The sequence below is a fragment of the Cetorhinus maximus genome, chromosome 23, assembly GCF_964194155.1.
Source record: "Cetorhinus maximus chromosome 23, sCetMax3.hap1.1, whole genome shotgun sequence".
NCBI lineage: Eukaryota > Metazoa > Chordata > Chondrichthyes > Lamniformes > Cetorhinidae > Cetorhinus > Cetorhinus maximus.
Genome location: NC_135901.1, coordinates 46,157,510 through 46,172,939, shown reverse-complemented (window position 1 = coordinate 46,172,939; position 15,430 = coordinate 46,157,510). Strand labels below are relative to the sequence as shown.

The 15,430-nt window shown below is 46.6% G+C and overlaps 2 protein-coding genes and 1 long non-coding RNA gene across 3 annotated transcripts in view; 1 reads left to right on the top strand and 2 right to left on the bottom strand.

Annotated features, from left to right (window-relative positions):
- The window catches only part of LOC144698523 (uncharacterized), an 88,083-nt gene extending 82,018 nt beyond the window's left edge, over window positions 1-6,065 (top strand). Inside the window, exons 3-4 of the mRNA XM_078570458.1 lie at window positions 382-796; window positions 6,019-6,065. Of these exons, the coding sequence (XP_078426584.1) occupies window positions 490-796; window positions 6,019-6,065 (354 nt within the window). The 5' untranslated portion in view covers window positions 382-489. The remainder of the gene's footprint in view (window positions 1-381; window positions 797-6,018) is intronic.
- LOC144698522 (uncharacterized) overlaps window positions 5,402-15,430 on the bottom strand; it is a 121,484-nt gene continuing 111,455 nt past the window's right edge. Inside the window, exon 10 of the mRNA XM_078570457.1 lies at window positions 5,402-7,028. Within this exon, the coding sequence (XP_078426583.1) occupies window positions 6,024-7,028 (1,005 nt within the window). The 3' untranslated portion in view covers window positions 5,402-6,023. The remainder of the gene's footprint in view (window positions 7,029-15,430) is intronic.
- Window positions 7,251-8,979, bottom strand: LOC144698302 (uncharacterized). The gene is made up of 2 exons (XR_013580497.1): window positions 8,796-8,979; window positions 7,251-7,402 (listed from the first exon to the last, which is right to left on the bottom strand). It is a non-coding gene; the product is annotated as an uncharacterized LOC144698302 (long non-coding RNA).

Sequence of the window (15,430 nt, the reverse complement as noted above, 5' to 3'; positions counted from 1 at the left end):
GGGGAACTTGGAGGTGATGATGTTCAGATGCACCTGCTACCCTGGTCCTTCTAGGCCGTGGAGATTTGTAATTTTGGAGATTGTGAATTGTAAAAATGTGAAATCTCTCTCCTGCACCCCTTGCCGCTCCCAACTCTCACTCTCTCTCCCTCCCTCCTCCTATAGATGCCAGAGTCTTGTGTACAATCAGACTGAGTGGCAGGTTCCCTTCCCTGAAGGACATTAGTGAACCAGTTGGGTTTTTACGACAATCCAGCACTTTTCATGGTCACTTTTTCCTCGTGCCGGCCCCACAAATTCAGCTCAATTTCACAACCTGCCTTTGTGTTTTTGTAGGTTCTCTCTCACTCCCTTTTTTTCTGTTTTAAATCAATTCCACAGGGTGTTAGAAGGGGAGGATTTGCAGTTGGGAAACTCAAACCAAACATCACATCGGGATCTGACCAAGTCCCCCAAATTAAGCAAGCTGAATATCATCGCATTTTGAACATGGAAGGAAAAAGCACCGTTGACGTTATGGAGAAACCATGGAAATGTCCGGATTGTGGGAAGGGATTCAGTTACCCATCTGCACTGGAAATTCATCAACGCACTCACACTGGGGAGAGACCATTCACCTGCTCCAAGTGTGGGAAGGGATTCACTGATTCATCCACCCTGCAGAAACACCAGCGAGTTCACACTGACGAGAAACCTTTTAAATGTCCAGACTGCGGGAAGCATTTTAAAAGTTCCAGAAATCTGATGTACCATCAACATGTTCACACTGATGAGAGACCGTTCAGGTGCTCTCACTGTGGGACTGGATTCAGACGATCATCTCAACTCACTGTACACCAGCGAATTCACACTGGGGAGAGACCGTTCACTTGCTCCGAGTGTGGGAAGGGATTCACTCAATCATCTGACCTGCTGACACACCAGCGAGTTCACACTGGAGAAAGGCCATTCACCTGCTCAGAGTGTGGGAAGAGATTCATTCAGTTATCCCACCTGCTGACACACCATCAACGTGTTCACACTGATGAGAGACATTTTAAATGCCCAGACTGCGGGAAAGGCTATATAAGTTCCCAGGAACTGATTTCCCATCAACGTGTTCACACTGACAAGAAACCGTTCAGGTGTTCTCACTGTGGGACTGGGTTCAAGCGACCATCTGAACTCACTGTACACCAGCGAGTTCACACTGGGGAGAGACTATTCTCCTGCTCAGAGTGTGGCAAAGGATTCACTCAGTCATCGGCATTGCGGACACACCAGCGGCTTCACACTGGAGAAAGGCCCTTTATCTGTTCTGAATGTGGGAAAGGATTTGCTGATTCATCCAATCTGCTGACACACCAGCAAGTTCACACTGGAGAGAGGCCATTTAAGTGCCCAGACTGCGGGAAGTGCTATAAAAGTACCAGGGGACTGATGCTCCATCAACATGTTCACACTGATGAGAGACCGTTCAGGTGCTCTCACTGTGGGACTGGGTTCAGGCGATCATCTCAACTCACTGAACACCAGCGCACTCACACTGGGGAGAGGCTGTTCACTTGCTCCGTATGTGGGAAGGGATTCACTTCCTCATCCAACCTACTTGCACATCAGTGAATTCACAAGAAACTACAGTGATTGGATTTTTCTGTTAATCACATCCAGGACTGAACCATGTTCACTGGGGTCTGTTTCTGCTGATGTTAATAAACTCCAGCCAAGCTGTAGGTGTTTATATTTTGGATAAAAGTCAAATAAATCAGCTTTATGTTAAACACTGTGTGTCAAGTCTTTTTAATATCTCTAACACAGGTTAGTTCCTTTCGAAGGGCTCTCCCTCACCCCTGTCTCCTCCATCCTCACCACCAGCAACAAGTGTGAGGAGCTCATGGAGCTTCTTTGTCACTAAGATTGAGACAATCCGATCAGCTGCCTCTGCTGCTTCCCTCCCTTCCACTAACCCAGCAGAACAAACTGTCTCTAAAATCCCCCCTTGTCTGAGCCCTGAACCCACATCTTTCTCCAGATTCTCTCCCATCTCCCCTCATGTCCTCTCAGTGCTCATCTTGTCCATGAGACTCGCCTTCTGCTCCTGTGACCCAATTCCCACTGAACTGCTGTCCATCCAACTTCTCCATGTTAGCTTATAATGTTAATGGTTCTCTCTCCCTTCCAGTACTGTCCCTTTCACTGTTTATCCAGTCCTCACCCATCCTAAAAATGATCTATCCTTGGCCCATCCTATTTCTCATCTACATGCTGCCACTCGGTGACATCATCCAAAAGCACGGTGTTAGTTTTCACATGTACACTGACAACGCCCAGCTCTACCTCACCACCATCCCTCTCCATTCCTCCACTGTCCCTAAATTATCAAACTGCTTATCCCACACCCAGTACTGGATGAGCTGAAATTTCCCCCAGTTAAAAATCAGGAAGATCAAAGCCATTATTTTCAGTCCCCACTAGAAATTCTGCCCCGTAACTACCCAGTCCGTCCCTATGAGGTAACAGATACATTGTCCTGTGTTTGTCAAGCCAGGAATCTTTTTTCCAATGCAAGAGAGAGAGGGAGAGAGCCATTCCTATAATACTCAATACATTTCTGAAGATTTTGTTAGGTTATCAGACAGTGATTTCCTACAGATCTCCCCCCCTTATTGACTTCTCACAACAAATTTTTGACTAACCTCACTATTTCTAAGCTCCGAGCTTGTTTTCCTAATTTCTTGATGACAAACCGTAGATAACGTATTAAAGTTACTAGAATGATCAGAATCAGCAACACAAGCCCTTGAGCTGCCACTAAGAGTAAATGTCAAAACCTTTCCACTAAAATGTGATAACTATCGACTTAGATTCATTCTCACCACCTGCCGATCATCCCACACAATTCTAAATTATTGACATGGTGTAAATACATCAGGTTCAAACAAAAGTTCATGCACGGACTTTAAAGATTCTCCAGCTCTCTGTTCACCTGCATCCACCTTGTGGATATTTTCTAAATCCAGATTCTATTTCCCCTCTTCAAATTAATTTTGTTCACTTTGAAATGTTCAGTGTGTTTAATTCTATCCTAAATGTTTGAAAGACAGTTTCTCCATGGAGTATGTGTCAATGTCTTGATCATTTAAAACGTTGTCTCATTCTACCGGCCACAATAATCACTCATGTTCTAGTTTTTTAAAAATTCATTCATGGGATGTGGGCTTCGCTGGCTGGGCCAGCATTTATTGCCCATCCCTAGTTGCCCTTGAGAAGGTGATGGTGAACTGCCTTTTTGAACCGCTGCAGTCCATGTGGTGTAGGTACACCCACAGTGCTGTTAGGAAGGGAGTTCCAGGATTTTGACCCAGCAACAGTGAAGGAACAGTGATATATTTCCAAGTCAGAATGGTGAGTGACTTGGAGGGGAACTTCCAGATGGAGATGTTCCCATCTATCTGCTGCCCTTCTAGATGGTAGTGGTGGGTTTGGAAGGTGCTGCCGAAGGAACCTTGGTGAATTCCTGCAGTGCATCTTGTAGATGGTACACACTGCTGCTGCTGTGTGTTGGCGATGGAGGGAGTGAATGTTTGTGGATGGGGTGCCAATCAAGTGGGCTGCTTTGTCCTGGATGGTGTCAAGCCTTTTGAGTGTTGTGGGAGCTGCAGTCATCCAGGCAAGTGGGGAGTATTCCATCACACTCCTGACTTGTGCCTTGTAGATGGTGGACAGACTTTGTGGAGTCAGGAGCTGAGTTACACATTGCAGGATTCCTAGCCTCTGACCTGATCTTGTAGCCACAGTATTTATATGGCTAGGCCAGTTCAGTTTCTGGACCCCCCCAGGGATGTTGATCGTGGGGGATTCAGTGATGGTGATGCCATTGAACATCAAGAGGTGATAGTTGGATTTTCTTGCTGGAGATGGTCATTGTCTGGCACTTGTGTGAGGCGAATGTTACTTGCCAGTTGTAAGCCCAAGCCTGGATATTGTCCAGGTTTTGCTGCATTTGGACATGGACTGCTTCAGTATCTGAGGAGTCGCGAATGGTGCTGAACATTGTGTAATCATCAGAGAACATCCCCACTTCTGACTTTATGATGGAAGGAAGGTCATTGATGTTTTCGAGTAGCTGAGCATGTCTGGGGCCTGTTCTTCAGTGCAGGGTCACCATGGGTTTCCACATGTTCAATGCAGCACACGTAACATATCACATCTGCACGCTCACACCAGCGTCCCAATAGCATCCCCACATACCATCTAATACAGTCTGCTCTTCAACTTTCAAGTGATCTTATCAAAAGATCAAGGTGGTGTCTATCTCAAGATCTTTGCTCACCTTCCCTACATAGTTCCAATGCCTTCAGGTAGTGGCCAGACTTATCAGATTCAGTTAATAGCAAAATACTGTGGACGCTGGAAATCTGAAACAAAAACAGAAAATGTTGGAAAAACTCGCCTCGTCCCCACTTTCCTGACTTTCCCTAGAAGCTGACAGCATTTTATATTCAATCCTAACTGTACACTTTTCTTGTAGCTGGCGTATGGAGAAGATCATGTCCCCAGTAGATCTGCCAGCACAGAAACCGCACTGTGCTTCTGGATACACTCGCTCTGCAAGTAGATGGAGTCTTTTAAGCCTGACCCTAGTGAAGGTCGTCCCTGTGATGCTGAGGAGTGAGATGTCCCTGTGGTTGTTGCAATCTCCTCTGTCACCTTTCTTTTACTACATCGTTATCATTCTTCAATCATTCATGTCCTGTGGAAAGGATCCTACCTTCCAACAGAGGAGGAGCTCATGAAGCTGTGACAGTAGATGGGACTTTCTGGGCTTGAGCAGTTCAGCTGGAATTCCATCCTTGCCGGGTGTCTTTCTGCTTGCTAAACAATCAATGGCCTTTTCGAGCTCAAGTGGTGAGGGCTCCTCATCCAACTCAACCATGACAGGAAGCTGCAGGAGAGAGTCAAACGGAGACTGGGAGATGTCTGTCTCACGGGAATACAGCTCACAGTAAAGTTCAACCCAGCGGGACATCTGTTTACATCTGTCAGTGGGCGCTTCACCATCTGCTGATTTCAGGGGGTAACTTTGGTGATGGTCGGACCAAGCGCCCTCCTGATCCCATCATTCACAGCACGTAGATTTCCATTGTCACAGGCAGTTTGGATTTCATGATCTGGGCTGATCCAGTGTTTATTTACAAAGTATCTCCCTGTCTTTTATAGAACTGTCTCAGCTACTTGCAAGTTACACAGTGTTCTAGCTGTTGGATTTATGTTGTAATCGGGTTGGCTTTGCTTTTTGCTTCAATGACAGATTCATCTCTGCTGAGTAGGTCTCAAACCAGCCTTTGTTGTGGGTTCCACCTTTCTGCTGCTGTATCAGAAATGATTGAACTCAGCGCCTTCCAAGATTCATCAATATCAGTGTTGACTGATGAAGCTTTCATTGATCTGCCTGTAAAATATTTCACTATTTTGTTTTATCTTCCTTGATAATTTAGTTACATAATGGAGGTGTCACTGTGAAGAATATGCAAATCACTAAGAGTTGTCAGCAAGGATTAATCAGCACTTTCTAATTGGAGATGTTAATCAGTGGAACCTCTCAGACACTGAATCGTAGAGTTCGTACCAAAGATAAATTTAGGATAAAGTAAAAGTTAATAATTTTATTATAAATGTGTTCCTGTCATGGGTTCTTGAATTAAGGGAAAGATCACAGATGGTGCTTTTAAAAGATACACTGCAGACCAGAAAATCAGTGACAGATCCAGAATATTAAACTCCAGCCAGTTATAATGATTGTTAACATCAGCAGAAACAAACCAAATTATTGTCAGACTATCAATCCTGGATGTGATTAACAGAAGCAGTAACTGCAGAATCCAACTCCGCAGTCATTTATGAATTTGCTGGTGAGTCCGCAGGTTGGAGGACCTTGTGAATCCCTTTCCACACATGGAGCAGGTGAATGGTCTCTCCCCAATGTGAACTCGCTGGTGTACATTCAGCTTAGATGACTGTCTGAAACTCTTTCCACAGATATTTCAGCTGAATGGGCTCTTCTCAGTGTGAATTCGCTGGTGTGACTGAAGGCTGGATAACCGAGCAAATCCCTTCCCACACGCGGAGCAGGTGAATGGTCTCTCCCCAGTGTGAATTCGCTGGTGTCTCACCAGATCAAATGACTGAGCAAATTTTTTCCCACACACAGAGCAGGTGAACGGCCTCTCCCCAGTGTGAGTGCGCTGGTGTACAGTGAGGGCAGAAGAATGTCTGAACCTCTTTCCACAGGAAGTGCAGCTGAACGGCTTCTCCTCAGTGTGAATTCGCTGGTGTTCAATGAGCACAGATGACTGTCTGAAACTCTTTCCACAAGTAGTGCAGCTGAATGGACTCTCCTCAGTGTGAATTCGTTGGTGTAACTGGAGGCTGAATAATCGAGCAAATCCCTTCCCACAAACGGAGCAGGTGAATGGTCTCTCCCCAGTGTGAAGCCGCTGGTGTCTAACCAGGTCAAATGACTGAGTGAATCCCTTCCCACACACAGAGCAGGTGAACGGTCTCTCCCCAGTGTGAGTACGTTGGTGTACAGCGAGTGTGGATGAATGCCCGAAACTCTTTCCACAGGAGGTGCAGCTGAAAGGCTTCTCCTCAGTATGAATTTGCTGGTGTGACCAAAGACTGGATGACCGAGTGAAACCCTGCCCACACACAGAGCAGGTGAACGGCTTTTCCCCAGTGTGAACTCGCTGGTGATTCAGCAGGCTGGCTGACTGAGTGAATCCCTTCCCACACATGGAGCAGGTGAACGGTCGCTCCCCAGTGTGAACTCGCTGGTGTGTAGTGAGGGTGGATGAATACCTGAAACTCTTCCCACAGTAAGTGCAGCTGAAGGGCCTGTCCTTAGTGTGAATTCTCTGGTGTAACATCAGGGAGGTTTTCTGAGTGAATCTCTTCCCACACTTGGAGCAGGTGAACGGCCTCTCCCCAGTGTGACTGCGTCGATGGTATTCCAGCCGGGATGGATAAATGAATCCTTTACCACAGTCCTCACATTTCCAAGGTTTTTCCATGGTGCCAATGTCTTGTGTTTCTATAGTTAAGCCGATCAATTGGAACTTTGTCCACACACAGAACAGCTGACAGTTTCTCTCTGCTGTGAATGGTGTGTTGTTTGTCCAGGCTGTGTAACTTGTTAAAGCTCCTTCCACTATTAGTGTGCTGAAACACTCTCACTCTTGTATATGTGTCTCTATGCTTGTCCAGTCACATTTATGATTCAATTATTTTCTTGGAGACAAAACAGACGAACATTTTCCCTTCCACCTTCAAAGGTCGATGGTATTCAGGTTCTGGATAACCAATTGACTCAACCAAGATGCTTAGTTTCAGTGTGCATCTCCAAATCCTTCCCTTCTAAGACCTGTAAAGAGAGTTTACAAAAGTAATCACTAAGTACAGCATAGGAATTCAGAGCAGACAATTCTAGTTTTTATTTTCTCGTTTCCCGAAGCTGCTAATCCTCGGCCCAAACACTCTCCCATTTCCTGTGCTAAATTCCAAACCGATCATACCATCTCCCCCATACATTTCCTCCACTCCCAGTTTTCTCCCTCCATCTGCTCTGGTTCAGTTCAGTTCTCAAACCCCTGTGTGCAGAGTGAGAATAAAATCAATGAATGAATCACTTTTCTCCTGGTCACTGGGACCCTGAAGCCCCGCCTACTCTCATTTCACCAGGATAGCTGGGCATGCGCAAAGCTCGCTGCTCAAACAAAATGGCAGCCATTAACCTGGGCCTGTTCACGGTGAAAAGCCCCAGAGCTGCCACTTCTTATTGGCAGTTTCCTGCCTCCAGCGGGTGTTCCTGAATCCTCCCCAACCACGTCCTAGGGCTTCCGCACTGCTCTTGCTCCAGCTCAAAATGACTGGTGAGTGATTGGTGGCATCTCTGGCTCCAGCTCCGGCCTCTCTGGCTGCACTGGAGAGGTGCAAAGGAGATTCACCAGGATGTAGCCTGGGCTGGAGAGTTTCAGCTATGAAGAGAGACTGAATACGCTAGGGTTGTTTTACTTAGAGCAGAGAAGGCTGAAGGGGGACCTGATAGTGGTATACAAAATTATGAGGGGCAGAGATAGGGTAGAAATGAAGAAACATTTCCCCATAGCAGAGGTGTCAATAACCAGGGGTCATCGATTTAAGGTAAGGGGCAGGAAGTTTAGAGGGCATTTGAGGAAATCTTTTCACCCGGAGGAGGTGGTTGGAGACTGGAACTCACTGCCTGAGGGGGTGGTAGAGGCAACAACATTTAAGAAGATTTAGATGAACACCTGAAACGCCACAACTTACAGGGTTACGGGCCAAGTGCTGGAAAATGGGATTAGGATAGATGGGGGCTTGCGGGCCGGCACAGACACGATGGGCCGAAGGGCCTGTTTCTCTGCTGTTTCTCTCTGTGACTCTGACCAATAGGAAGGGGGCGGGGCCGGAGGACCGAGCGGCAGCGGCTGGTCCTCCAGCCAATCGGAGTGAATGAGGGGCGGGGCTGAGCCCTCGGTGGCCGCGCATGCGCTCCGCCGCACACTGACCCCTATAAAGATGGCGGCCGTTGAACCCCGGGCCTGTCAGTGGGAAAACCCTGAGCAGCTGCCGCCGGTTCAAACCCGGACCCGGGATCTTCTTACTAGGGGTTTGGGGTCTACACCGGGTGTTTGTGATCCCTCCTGTCTAACCCAGCCGCCGGCTCCATCCCTCCCCGCTCACCCGATAAACAGCCGCCGGCTCCATCCCTCCCCGCTCACCCGGCAGCTTCTCACCCGATAAATAACCGCCGCCCCGCTCGGTGTAACCGCGGGACCGGGAGTTTCCTTTGAGGTTTGGCGGCTCCACTGGGTGTTTGTGAATCTTCCCCACCCACTCGGCCGCCTCCATTCCTCCTACAATCGGCCATTTCTCTCGAGTTGCCGAGTGGAGATAATCGCCTCCCCACAACTGCAGCATCCAGACTGCGCGTGCGCTAGCCTGGACCTTCTGCGCATGCTCCATTCCCAACCCCACCACTGCGCCTGCGCGAGGAGCCCCTGTGGTGAAGATGGGGCACATTCTATCCCGCAGCGAATGCTGGGTAATACCCCAGCCATGAAAAGTGCAATGTGTTAAATAGAGAATTATGTTTTCCACTCCGACTACAATTGGAGCCATGGAGATAATATGTAGAATTACTGAATAATTTGTTCCAGCAACCAAAGTGCATGAAACCTCCACTTCTGTTCCAGGAGTAATCAACAGCAGAATAAACCCCAACATTTGGATGTGAACCCATTGGAGTCTCAGCAGCTGAAATGAACAAGTGTCTTTCAAAAATCATTGTGTATCTTGGCCTAATGGCTTAATTGTGTTCTGATCACAATACATAATTTTCTATTCAACCGCCTGGCCTTTCAATGGCGGTGATCCTACCCAGCCTTCACTGCGGGTTAGCATGTGCCCTATCCTCACTGCAGGAATTCCCCGTGCAGGCGCAGTACCGGACTCTGCCAGGAGCATATGCTTTGTGGGCTCTAACTTGAGCTGAGCAACAGGTTGTCGAGACGAGTGAATGGAGCCAGTGGGTGGGGAGGATTGAAGGGGCCGAGTGAGTGAGGATGACTGGAGGGGCCGAGTGCTAGGGGAGGAATGGAGGGGCCGAGTAGGTGGGGAGGAATTGCGGCGGCTGAGTGGATGGTGAGGCTTCACAAATAACCAGTGGAATCCGCAAACTCTCAATAAGAAACTCCCGGGGTCGCACCAAGTGGTGCGATGGCTGTTTATTGGGTGAGAAACTGCCCGGTGAGCGGGGAGGGATGGAGCCGGTGGCTGGGTTAGATAGAGTGTGGCAGAGGCAGATTCAGTCATGGTTTTCAAAAGGGAATTGAACCAAAACCTGCAGCATGTCCAGGGAAAAGGCGGGGAGTGGGACCAGGTGAGTTAGTTTCCAGAAGAGTAATAGGTCTCCCTTTTCAGACGGAGATGAAGAGATTTCTTTTTTCTGAGAGGGTCGTTAGTCTGAAGAATGTTCTCTGGAAGGCAGTGGAGGCTGGATTACTGAATTTATTCAAGGCAGAATTAAACAGATTTTTGATAGACAAGTGAGTCAAGGGTTATGGGGGGCAGTGTGGAGGGGGGGGGGGGTGGGGGGCGGTGGACATGGGAACGGACAGACAGGAAAGAGGAGTTGAGACCACAACCAGATCAGCCATGATCTTATTGAATGGCAGAGCAGGATCAAGGAGCTGAATGGCCGATATTCCCCTGACCTGGGCTGAATGACGTCTATATGTGGTGTTGCCTTGGTTCTGATTTTATGGTACTGTGAGGGGGATTGAGCGACAAAATGTTCTATACCTATTCCTATTTGTTTTGATCTACACAAGGCAATGGTTACTATCATATTGCCAGCAGCAGCATGTTTCAGTGGTCGAAGGCGTTGGATTTAGGCTGCAGTCTCTATTGAATCGTGGATTTGAATCTCATCACTGCCAAAATTTCAGTTGCTTTGTCATTTCAGACGTTTCATCAAATCCCTTAGGATAGCCTTGGGGCATTTGACATTTGACATGGTTGTCTTGGTAATAAGAACAAGGGAGACTGTAGGGATTGCAGGATGACTGGGAATAGGTGGGGCTGAATGCTCTCATTCTCTGCTGTAACGATTCCATGATTTTACATGAACAACATTTACACCAGTGTACGGTCTCCAGTCATGGTTGGATGATTAAAGCGATGAATTCTAACTCCGCTGGGATCTGCCCACACAGGTTTGCATCCTGCCAACTGTTCTGCTCAGTGTTCCTTCCTTTTGGTGCCTCCAGAATTAATTATTGGCTAAATGGAGTTAAAACCTTCCAGACACTCCTGTCTGTTTTTCCTCTTTCACTTCTATGTTCCTTCGTTTCTGTTCATCCATAAGCAATCACAGAATTTGCAGTCAGAAATGGAACAAAGCTGTGCCAATTAGTGGCATCCTTGTTTTCTGAGAGTTTGCCTCTCCTTAGAGAAAAACTTGCCCGCTATCACTCTCGGTGTATATGTCTGTGTGCGTTCATCTGTGTGTGTCAATGTGGTTCAGTTCACTGAGGGGTGAGCACATTGTTACCATTGCAAAATGTATTTACTTTCATTATAACGTTCATGGTAAATGGTACAGAGAATAACAACAGGTCGATAAGTTGCAAGAGGGGATTGAACCTTTCTGTGTTTATTTAATTGGAGACTGCTTATTGATTCAGTTCTCACACGTTACACAGTGGAGGAAGATCGAAGTTTACATAGAAACATAGAAAAAAGGAGCAGGAGTAGGCCATTCAGCCATTCGTTATGATCATGGCTGATCATCCAACTCAATAGCCTGGTCCCACTTTCTCCCCTTATCCTTTGATCCCTTTCGCCCCAAAAGCTATATCTAATTCCTTCTTGAAAGCATATAATGTTTTTGCCTCAACTATTTTCTGTGGTAGCGAATTCCACAGGCTCACCAATCTCTGGGTAAAGAAAATTTTCCTCATCTCAGTCCTAAATGTTCTACTCTGTATCCACACTGTAACCCCTGGTTCTGGACTCCCCCACCATTGGGAACATCCTTCCTGCATCGATCCTGTCCAGTCCTGTTAGAATTTTATAGGTTTCTATGAGATCCCCCCCTCATTCTTCTGAACTCCAGCGAATATAATCCTAACCGACTCAATCTCCCCTCATATGTCAATCCCACCACTGAGCAACATTTAAACAGACAGTGGATTCACTCGGTGTTATGGTGTGCTCCAGTTCGGTATATGCAATTAGAGAATCAATTTCTATTCGTTGCTTTGAACCCAATCTGTCTAATAGGTTGGATGTTATGCACACGTTTCCTCAATTTTCTCGCTTTTTTGAAATGAATATTCATAAATCTATTTGTGTGGAAACTTGCTGAATAACAGCAGAACTGGCAAAGTTTGGGCAAGATTTCCTTGGTAGCCAAAGCACACAAAGCAGAACGATGTCGGTAACATAAGTAGAAGCAGGAAGACAGGGAGTCTACTTTACCCTTGGCGGCCTTAAACCATTAAACCTTCATTTGGAAGCTAATTTCGTTCAAAATGTATGTTATAGAAACACCCTAATGGTTCAGATTCTGTGCTTTCACCGCTTGGGTTCCATTCCCTGTCTCGATGTTGTGCAAGATGTCGTAACTAGCACTCAACTCATGGTTTGAAAATAAGTCATATTAAACTTGAAACCTTCACTCTGTTTCTCCCTTCACATTTGCTGTCAGACCTGCTGAGAACTTCCAACAGTTTCTGTTTTAGTTATAGCATGAATTACTGTCTTTATCATGCACATGAACACAAAAACTAGGAGCAGGAATAGACCACATGGCCCATCGAACCTGGTCCTTCATTCAGTTCAACCATGGCTGATCTTTGGCTTCAACTCCATTATCCTGCCCGTTCCCCATATCCCTTAGTTCCCCAAAAGACCAAACATCTGTCCATCCCGGCCTTAAATGTATTCAATGATGGAGCATCCACAACTTTCTGGGGAGAGAATTCAAAGATTCACAACCCTTTGGGTGAAGTAATTTCTCCTCATCTCAGCCCTAAATTATCGGCCCTTTACCCTGAGACTGTGCCCCAGTGTTTTAGACTCCTTGACCAGTGGAAACAATCTCTGTGTCCAACCTAACAATCCCCCTCAGATTATGTAGGTTTCAATGAGATTGCCTTTCATTCTTCTAAACTCCAGAGAATAAAAGCCCAATTTATTCAGCCTCTCATCATAGGATAACCAGCTCTTCCAGAAACCAATTTAATGAACCTTCCCTGCACCGTTTCCAATGCAAGTCTATTATTTTACGAATGTGAAAATGAAAACAGCACACGGGTTCCTCTGACATGTCTTCCTTCTTCCTTAACCGAGGTTTTCCACCCACGGTGGTTGACAGGGCCCTCAACTGTGTCTGGCCCATCTCCCGTGCATCCACTCTCCCTCCCAGAACCACGATAGGGTCCCCCTTGTCCTCACTTATCACCCCACCAGCCTTCGTACTCAAAGGATCATCCTCCGCCATTTCCTCCAACTCCAGCATGACGCCACCACCAAACACATCTTACCTTCACCGCCCCCCCCCCCCCCCCCCCACGGTGGCATTCCACAGGGATTGTTCCCTCCGGGACACCCTGGTCCACTCTTCCATCACCCCCTACACCTCAACCCCCTCCCACAGCACCTTCCCATGCAACCGCAGAAGGTGCAACACCTGCCCCTTTACTTCCCCTCTCCTCACCATCCAAGGGCCTGAACACTCCTTTCAAGTGAAGCAGCATTTCACTTGCAGTTCCTCAATTTAGTCTACTGCATTCGCTGCTCCCAATGCAGTTTCCTTGGTGACCGCTTTGCCGGGTTTGATTGGGTTGCCGGGTTTTGCAAATTGAAAGTTACACATGAGCAGCTTGTAAGACTATTTCAGCTCACAGCAACCGTTGTTTTCATTGGCTGACGAAGTCGGTTGTGTTCCTATCTAAACGTGCAGTTTTTGTAGGAGAAACTTGTATCTGGTGATGGGTTGTAAGATGATGGAATGATTGTAAGGATAGCAGCAGTGGGGATGGAAATGAAACGATACAAAGCAACAGCACAGAAAGAGGCTATTCGGCCCAGCATGCTGCTTTGAAAGAACAGTTGCGATTGGTTGATCAGGAGTCATATTTGTGTCAGTTTCAACAGTAGGAAGAAAAATTTGTCCCATTCCCACCCACATTTTGCTTTGAGCCATCATTGATTTAGTCAGTTTCTCTCTCATGCCTTGTAATTTATCATTCCTTCCCTTTTGTCCTTTTACTCCCCTCCTTACGCCTCTGGAATTGTTTTTCACCTGTTACATCTCTGACTGTGACACAAAAACAAGATTCTGCAGGCACTGGAATCCCAAACTCAAAACAGAAAATGTTGGAAACACTCAGTAGGTCAAACAGCTCCGATAGAGAGGGGAACAGAGTGAATGTTTCAGGGTCGGTGATCTTTTATCCAAGCTGGAATAATTTAGAGATTTAATAATTTACAAACAAGTACAGAGTCAGGGAAAGGAGAGCGGGAGAGGAGGCACAAGAACAAATAGTCTTGTGATAGGACCACCTCCCCACAAAGCAGGCAAACAATCTGGATTTAGTTTTCTCGGTGTAGAGATCACATCGGGAGCAACTAGTACACAATAACAAATTTCAAGAAGTATAAGTATGTCCTGTGTCATTCAGGAAGTGAGCCCATGGAACTTGGAAAGGGAGGAGGTGAAAGGGCGGGTGCTGCAAATGCTGTGTTTGCACAGAAGTTGACTGGAATTACGCCAGAGCTGGAATGTTAATTCCCATCCAGAAAGACTGAACAGGCTGAACATGGTTTCTCTGAAAAAGAGAGTGAGGGATGACTTGATCGAGGCCTTAAAGACTATGAAACGGTTTAACAGGGTAGACAAGATAGAGAAGTGTTCATGTGTGGATGGGTGGGATTAAATATAAGTCAGTCATTGATAAATCTAATGTGAAATCAGGAGCAATCAGAGATAATAACTGAAAATGCACCAAGTACTCAGCATATCTGGCAGCATCTGTAGATTGATAAACGTAAATAATATTTCAAGCCTTTTTCTTTATTCATTGAAGGGATGTGGGCGTCGTTGGCTAGGCCAGCATTGATTACCTATTGACACAGCAGCACAGTAACATCAGAGAGAGACCATTCAAATAGTTCATTTGTGCGATCGGGTTTATTCAGTTTCACCACTTGTTAACACCCCAGCTTTAAAAGTTGAAAGCATTTGATCCACAATCGGCACTTTCTTACTGGCAGGTCACAGTTTTAAATTTCCATAAAAACAATCGCCTGTTCATCACAGCCGCTGAGATTCCAGTGAGTTCATATCTAACTATCAGGGCTTGTTCTGCTGGAAAGAAATAAGGTGCTTCTGCACTTGGGTTGTTGTGTTCGTTACTTTAACAATAATTTTATATCTTGGCACTATGCTTCCAATCGTAATTAGATCGCAAAATATAATTGTAAATTCAACAGTATCAGGTTTCAATGGCGGGGCTCTGACCCAGCATTCGCAGCGAGATAGAATGTGCCCTATCCTCACTGCAGGAGTGCCCTGCGCAGGCGCAGTGATCGGTGGTGAACTGAGCATGCGCAGTGGAGGTTTCCGACTGGAGCATGCGCAGTGTGGGTACTGCAGCGACAGGGAAGTGGTGATCGCAGCTCCGCAAACAGGTATAAACGGCAGATTGTAGGAGGGTAATGGAGTGGGCAGAGTGGGTGAGGAAGCTTCATAAACAGGTTAGCGGCCGCCATCTCCTCCGCCGATGCTGCTGAGTTTTTCCAGGTAATTCTGGTTTTGTTTAAAAACAAAAAGCTAAAAGCTACTGCGGATGCTGGAAATCCA